Below are 8169 nucleotides of genomic sequence, written 5' to 3'. Positions count from 1 at the left end.
CAAGCTGCAGATGGTGTGGCGCCGCTCCGCGGTGCCCGCCCGCCGCTTCTCGGGCGCCGCGCCCGGAGGGCCCGGGTCGCACCTCGCGCCGCCAGGACTGGCATCCACGCCGGCCGGCACCGGGTCCACGCCCAAACCTAGAGGGGCGGGGTGGGGGGGTCAGCTACGGGAGATCGCAGCTAAGAAACCTCTTGAGGCCACCAAGTGGGCGCCCGCACCTCCCTGCCGCCGCTCTGGGCTCCCGCTGCCCGAGTCTCAACCTGCCCAGCACACCCAGGTCCGGCGCTCGGGATTCCAGGGCCCGCCCCTGGCTTCCAAACTGTTCCGCCCTTCAGGATCGCACCCACCGGCTTAAATTCGGACTCCGCCCCTGACCCCACCCCTTTCACGGCTTTGACTCCGCCCCTGGCCTTCCTCATTACTGTGACCCCACCCTGGGACCTCTGCGTCAGACCTGCCTTCTGACTAGATGATCAGAACGTCTGCTCTCAGTGTCCTTAATTTGGACAGTTTCAGGTTTTAGCACGCCCACTTTCCTCAGCCCCGCCCCCAGTTTGCTGTGGCTCTATCCTGCCCTTGGTCTCAGGGTAATACGGACAGGTTTGCCTTCACGCCCTCTTGTTTCCTCACACCCCAACTCTGCTGTAGGTCCCCACTGCCAGGCCCCACCGCCGCCCACCGGTTTTAAGCACCAGCAGGTGCAGCGCGTCGTCCTGCAGGTAGGAGGCGGCAGCGATCTCGTGCGTGGGGATGCGCAGGATGAGCTCTTCGTTGTCACGCCAAGTGAGCAGCAGGCAGCGGGCCGACAGGCTCAGGATGCTGTCTTGCTCAGCCGTGGTCTTCAGCGGCAGCTCCTTCAGCTGCTGCGGGTGGGTCAGGTCTCCTGAGTCCGGGTGGGAGGTGTGGGCAGGAGAAGGAGAAGAGGACAGGACCCGGCCCTCCACCTTCTCTCCCCAAAGCCTCACCCTGGCCTTGTCCAGCAGCTGCAGGAGCTCATCTCGGCTGGAGGGGTTCAGAGATGAAGTCACCCAGGTGAGGTGGCCTAGGAACTGGATGAGAAATGAAAGACCGAATGACACACTCACCCTCAACCTATGGAGGACCTGGCGGCAGTAAAGATAGGCGGAGATAGAAATTGCCGAATTCAGACTGGGGAGAGAGCTCGGCCGTGTAAGTCCCTGCCTGGCAAGTGCAAGGTCCTAAATTCAATCTCTGTACAAAAAAAAAGCCAAAAAATCTGAATTTGTGATATGATAACTTTTATCGAGTCCATCACAGAAGCCAGCACAGTTCTGAGGGCATTATGGATATTCACTCACCCATGACACAGACTAAAACATTTGCCCAGAGCAGGGCGTGGTTGTACACATTTGTTAATCCCAGCATTCTGAGCAATTGAAGCCAGAGGATCACAAATTCAAGCCCAGCACAAACAATTTAGTGATTAGCAAAACTTGTCCCTTCAGAATAGAAGGACCTCGGGGCTGGTGAGATGGCTCAGTGGTCTAAAGCACCTACTTAGAACAAGCTTAGCCCCCTGGAGGGCTGAGCTGGCCACACACACACACACACACACACACACACACACACACGAATAGAATAGAAGGACCTGGGAATGTAGCTCAGTGTGAAAGCCCTGGATGCGATTCCCAGTAAGGCCTTGTGAATGCTGTACAAATGTTCTATAGCTGAACTGTACCCTTGCCTCTGCTGTCGCTTGAAAGGACTAACTCCAGCTGGCTGTGGTGGCTTAAGCCTCTTCTCCCAGCTACTTGGGAGGCTGAGGCAGGTAGATCACAATTTGAGACCTGAGATATTTTGTGAAACCCTGCCTCAAAATTAAAAACAAAAAAGGGGGCTGGGAAGGCACAGTGCCTTCCTGGCAAGTGCAAAGTTCTGAGTTTGATCCCTGTTTCTTTTTGTTGTTGTTGTTGTTGTTGTTGTTGTTGTTTTAAAGGACTCAGTGGTAAAATGCTTCCAAATGGACTGCAGCTCATAAGCACTCTTTATGATCTTCTTGCAGAAGTTGAATGGCAAGGGAAGAATGTATTGAATTAATACTTCATTTTGTCAGAAAAATAGTGCTTCTTGTCAATATATGAATTCTTCATTTAGTCTTAGTTGTAACCTGATGTTATCACCTAAGTGTTATTCAATATGAGAATTAACTTTCTTCATTATTTTCAGTTGTAGTCTTTTAGGTGAATTCCCCCAAATTTTTCTCCTCTTTTTATTCTCCATGAAATCTCAGTCCTCAGATTTCAAGTAGATTTGTTAGCTTTTCCCTGTAGCTTGCTAGATAAAATACAGGATGCCAATTAAATTTGAATTTCAGATAAATAATAATTTTGGTTTTAAGTTTTTAGAACTTTTAGTTCTGTGCAATATTTGGGACATATTTATGCTAAAAAGTACTCACTGCTTATCTGAAATTCAAATTTAACTAAGTGGCCTATTGTTTGCTAAATATGACAGTCCCATCCTGTCACAATCCTCCTTGGCTGAGAGTGCCCACTGCCTTCCTGATGTTCCTGACACAGACGTTCTTGGGCAGTCGGACTCCTATGTGTCTCGTTCTTACCCTGGACACTCAGGGTAACAAAGTAAAATCTTAGGGGAAAGCAGAGCTTTTGCAGAACACAGAACACTTTCCCATCCATAATCCATGGGGACAGGTGTTGACCCCATGTTGAGAAAGGAACACTGAGACTCAGAGGATAGAGGTCACTGGTTAGGGGTATACAGGACAAGGGCTAGTGAGATAGCTCAGGGGAGTAAGTGCCTGCTTAGGCAAGTGCATGGACTGAGGTCGATTCCTGGTACTGCATGCCTCACAGGCCCTGCCCCTGGGGGCACTGAGCTGGCGACTGAGTACTGGCGTGGAGATACATGCCTGTTATCCCAGCACTGGGGAGGCTGAAAACAGAGGACCACTATGAGTCTAAGCTACGTAGTAAGACCTGTACCAAATACATTTTTAAAAAAGGGGTACACAGGACAAGGCAAGGGCGAAGCTGTCATGAACCCAGGCCTGTTGCCCAGGAGCCACAACAACCACCCCTGCATGAGACCAGGCTGGCCAGGGGCTGGGGGGGGGGCTGGTAAAGCCTCACCCCACCCCTTCTTATCCCACACTCACCTTGACCTCTTTCTCCAAGTAGTCACATAGGAGAATCTGGGGGTCGATGAGATAGTCAGGGGGATAAAGGGGCATCGAGTGCAGGGGTCGGCGGCTCACACTGTTGCGAAAGGCTGCCCGGCGTGCAGCCTTGGGGAACACGAGCCTTCGGATGGGGGACACAAAGCCCTGGGAACAAGAAGGATAACAGCACTGACTTCATTGAGCATTTATTATGCCTACTGTTTTCCTTACAGGACCTAAGTTAACTCTCATTAAAAACTGTAAAAGGACTGAGGCGATAGCTCAGTGGCCTAAGGGCCTGCCTGGCAAGAGCAAGGACCTGAGTTTGGTCCCCAGTACCGCATGCTATGAAGGCTCCAGATCCCTGGGCACCTTGCCCGCCCAGGCATGGTGGCACATGCCTGTAATCCCAGCCCTGGGGAGGCTGAGATCACTGTAAGTCTGAACTGCATAACAAGACCCTTTATCAAATAGGTAAACAAATGGGGAAAAAAACCTGAAAACCAAAAAACCCTGTAAAAGGTGCACCTTTGTGATTCCTGCTTCACAGATGAAAAACTTATGTCCCAGAGAGGGAGCTAGCTGAGAAGCTATTAGGGATAGAACCCGTCTAGTTCCAGACTGCAGCCAGAGTGGGAAGCAGCAGCTCAGAAGTGTGGTTCTCACTTTGGGCTCCATTCTTATCCTCCCGGTGAGGGTGTAGCCCCTCTCAATCAGGTTTAAGGAATGGGTCCAGACTGAGGCAAATATTGAAAAAATCAGTGTTGATCTGCGGTGGGCGCAAAGGTTTTGTGAAGGTATTCTCCATGTCTTCCTAAAAGTCAGATATAAGTAATTTAAGGGCAAGCCAGAGGCACCTGAATAAAAATGACTGGGATCAAGGTTAGAGGAACAAATTATAGGTGCCCAGCTCAGACCAACAGAACCTAAATATCCAGCAGCACTGCCTCAGAGCCCAGAGAAATATAGATTCCCAGGCTCTCTCCAGGCTCTCTGAACTCGGAAATAGGGCCCAGCAATCAGGATTTAACAGGCCCCCCAAGAGATTCTGATGCATGCCCAGGTGTGAGAACTACACTTCAGAGCAGATGCTCCCCGCTCTGGCTGCATCCTGCTTGGAAATACTTGGTTGGGCAGCTTCTAAAACTTTTTTTTTTTTTTTTAATATTTATTTATTTATTTATTTAGTGTGTGTGTGGCCAGCTCAGCCCACCAGGGGGCGGGCCTGGCTGGCATGTGGTGCTGGGGATTGAACCGTGGTCCCTGTGTTTTGCTTAGCTTAGCTTGTTCTAAGTAGGTGCTTTAGACCACTGAACCATCTCACCAGCCCCAGCTTCTAAAACTTAAGGTGCTTAGACTACATCCCAGACCAACCAAGCAAATCAGGGGCTCTGGGGCTGGGACCCAGTGATAGGGTTCTTGCAGGATCCTCGGTGATTTCAGCGGCAGCCCAGCTGTGAGCATCTAAATAGAATTGGTGGCATGAGTTTTTAGCTCCTGCCATAAGACAAGGTGAACAAGACAACACCCCTGCCCTTGGGAGCTCAAGTTCCAATTCAAGTAAACACACTAAACACAAGTCCACAAGTGCCTGGTTTCATTCTTTCAGTGAACATTCATTCATGTTGGGATTCAGGGCCTTAACTGGACCCCAGTCCTGCCTCCAGGGTTCACCATAAATGGCATGGACTAGTGAGTTTCAAACTTCACTGTGCTCATGAGTTTTGATCCAGTAGTTGTGGGGTAGAGCTGAGACTTTGTATGTCTAATGTGCTCCTGTATGCAGGTGCTGCGGGCTGCACACCATACCTGGAATAGCTGAGGCCAAGAGCAGTGGTCCTCAGAATATGTCCCACAGCCACCATCCCCTGGGAGAGTGTTAGAAATGCTGCCTCGCACAGAACACCCATGATCTATTAAGTCAGATCCCAATGATCTACTCAAAACATTCCCTATCTATCCCCTTCATTCTACCCCTTAGCTCTTAGCAAAAACTTATCAGCCTAGGGGTGGAGACACTAACATTCTGTCTCCCACTGCAGAAAAAGAGGTCTTTTATGTAATTTTACATTACTTCATTCATTGCCTTAAGAAAACAAAACAAAACTGTTCCTCTTACTAGCCTGTGGGCTATGGGGAAGGAGCAGGGAATTCATCTGACTTTGCACACCACTGCATCCTCACCAGCATCTGGCACAAGACAGGTGCTCAATGAATGCCTATCAAAGGAAAATGGCAGAAAGGGCATGCGCATGTGGTGGCTCCCTCCTGAGTGCTCTGTGACTCACATAGGCACCTTTTGGAGCACCCTGAGCCAGGGTTCTTGGGAAAGGAGGGCACTGTATGGGTGGAGTGGGGAGAGTTGGAATGCAAGGAGTTCAGGGACACAGCCAGCAAAGCGGACTAAAAACTTGTCAGAGTTGGGGAGGGGTGGATGGGAAGGGTTGGGGGATGGCTCCCAGCTGATGCCTTCAGAGGGAGCCTGATGCAAAGATGGGGAGAAGGCAAGAGACCCAGACTGAGACAGGCTGCCTCTTAGCACAGAGGTGCCCCAGCTGGAGGTGGGGGAGTGGAACGTTGGGTCTGCTGGGTGTCTGTCAGTTCCTCTGTCTGAGAAGACACAGGAAAGACCCACTAGAAATACCAGGGAAGCAAGTTTCCCAGGAAGGTCCCTGTCTGTTCAGGGATGGCAGAGGCCACCAATAGTGAGAAACAAGCTAGGGAGTGCAGAGCCCAAATGTCTGGCTGCAGGGGGGGCGGGGGCAGGGTGGAAAGGAAGTGAGGAGGAAGGCCTACCTATGCCACCGCACCCCCAACCCAGAAGCCCCTTTCCACAGCTTCTGGGGCACTCCTCTGCCCTGCACCCCCCTCCAACTCCCACCTACCTTCTTCCCTTTCTTGACTTCATAGTCCATGGTGAAGCATCCTCTCTCCTCCTGCCACCTTTTCCGCTGCACCCCCCAACCCCAGTTCCTTTGTTCTTTTTCCTGCCTGGTCGGAAACTCCACCAGTGCTGTAGTTCCTGTCCCTCCCGTTCATGTGGCAGTGGGGAGGGGAGGTGGAGGACATGGCGCTGGGGACCCGGCAGCCCAAGGTGGAGACCCAGGCTTCCAGCCAGAAGGGATGTTGTCTAGGGAGGGGCTTAGCCATTGGGCAAGCCTGGGAAGGGGCTGTCAAGTGTGAAATCCAAATTTGGAAAATTTCAAGTTCCAGCCCCTCTTCTGCCACTGACCTTATTAACGTAATGACCTCGGCGAGGCAGTCAGTTCCCCAGTCAGAGCTGTGTGCTTGCCCTCTATAAACAGGGAGGAACCCGTGCCTCCTTCCCTGGGCTGCTGTGGGAAGAAGTGAATGAGAATGGGTGGGAAATATTTCAGAATACCATGTCTAAGCAAGTGACAATTAAAAACAATTCATTACTCTTCAGAGAGAAAGCATGTGTGGACCTTGGAGATGACTGCCTGGGTTTGATACCTGGCTTTTCCGCCTATTAGGGTTACAAGCTTGGGTGATTTCCACAAGCACTAATGGTTCACTCAGCTTCTGACTTCTTAGTGACCATCTAAGGATTAAATGTGCACAGAATAGCCCCTGGCACATATTACTCAGTACATTTTGGCTATATGGCTGGGGATGGAGCTCAGCAGTAGAACATTTGACCAGCATATGTTCCCCAGAACCATACACACACACACACACACACACACACACACACACCCATGCACACACATGCTCGCGCACACACACACTCGCATGCACACTAGCTGTTTACTTCTCTATGCTGCATGGGCTGTTTTACTGTTTCTTGGGAGAAGGTTAGGAAGGGAAGACCTCTTTGTGCCTCTGTGCCAAGCACGGTGCCTGTTTATTCCTTGCCCTGTCGGAGTACCGTTATTCCTACTACATAGATTGTTTTGGTTTGAGAAAGGTCTCACTATCTAGTTTAGGCTGGTAACTATTCCAGGATGGCCTCAAGTTCATGGTAATCCTCCTGCTTCAGCCTGTCAAGAGCTGGGATTACAAGCAGGCGCCACACTGGGCCTCCTACCTACATAGATTTTTAAAACTGAGAAGGATTTTTTTTTTTTGGCTGGCTCAGGCTGCCTTAAGTGCAGGTGTGGTGTGGCATGTGGAGCTGGGGATTGAACCTCGCTCCCACAAACCTGACTGGGTAGTCCCAGGCAGGTGCTTAAACAGCTGAGCTAACTGGCAAGCCCCTAAATTTTTATATTTATTTATTTATTTATTTATTTATTTATTTATTTATTCTTGTATGTTAGGGAAGGGTCTACAGGGTGTTCAAGGTCTCACTACTAGATTGGACTTTCAGTGATCCACCTGTTTACAGCCTCCCAAGAGCTGGGATTACAGGCGTGTGCCACCACGCCCAGTCTCAATTGCCTCTCAGCTCACCCCAGGGGGCAGGGCCAGCATGGCAGGCCTGGGGATTGACTTCCTGGCCTCCGTGCCCGCTTGCAGGTGCTTTAATCTGCTGAGCTATTTGACCGGTCAGGCCCCTAAATTTTTAAAACTGAGATTCAAGGGCAGAGCCTAGCTCAGTAAAGTCACAAAGTGAATAATAAAACCTGGTGCTTTTGGCTGGTCTGGATCTGAAATCTAGTGTCCCTTACCTCTAGAATCTATGCCTTCTGCATGCCCTACCCATAACATTTCGAAAGGTTCTGAGTGGTCCATCCTTACGATGCTTTGACTCCTGGATTCTAAAGACCCATATTCTGTAATTTCTTTATTATATGACCCTGGCCACCCTTCCTTTCTCTGTCTCTGTCTCTGTCTCTGTCTCTGTCTCTGTCTCTGTCTCTGTCTCTGTCTCTCTCTCTCTCTCTCTCTCTCTCTCTGTCTCTGTTTGTCTGTCTGTCTCTCTCTCTCCCCCCTCTCTGACTCTATCTGTCTCTGTCTCTCTCTCCCCCATCTCTATCTCTGTCTCTGTCTGTCTGTCTGTCTCTCTCTCTCCCTTTCTCTCTCTCCCCCTTTCTGCCTCTATCTGTCTCTGTCTCTGTCTCTCT

General features: G+C 50.5%; 1 protein-coding gene across 1 annotated transcript in view; it reads right to left on the bottom strand.

Moving 5' to 3' along the window:
* Positions 1-6088, bottom strand: part of Ccm2l (CCM2 like scaffolding protein) — a 15720-nt gene extending 9632 nt beyond the window's left edge. The window contains exons 1-5 of the mRNA XM_023714952.1: positions 6028-6088; positions 3140-3307; positions 966-1049; positions 680-863; positions 7-137 (exon numbers count right to left, since the gene is read on the bottom strand). Coding sequence (XP_023570720.1) covers positions 7-137; positions 680-863; positions 966-1049; positions 3140-3307; positions 6028-6057 — 597 coding nt within the window. The 5' untranslated portion in view covers positions 6058-6088. The remainder of the gene's footprint in view (positions 1-6; positions 138-679; positions 864-965; positions 1050-3139; positions 3308-6027) is intronic.
* Between the last annotated feature and the right edge of the window lie 2081 nt (positions 6089-8169).

The sequence above is a fragment of the Octodon degus genome, unplaced genomic scaffold (genome assembly GCF_000260255.1).
Source record: "Octodon degus isolate 3935 unplaced genomic scaffold, OctDeg1.0 scaffold00037, whole genome shotgun sequence".
NCBI classification, from domain to species: domain Eukaryota; kingdom Metazoa; phylum Chordata; class Mammalia; order Rodentia; family Octodontidae; genus Octodon; species Octodon degus.
This window is presented reverse-complemented; position numbering and strand designations above follow the sequence as displayed.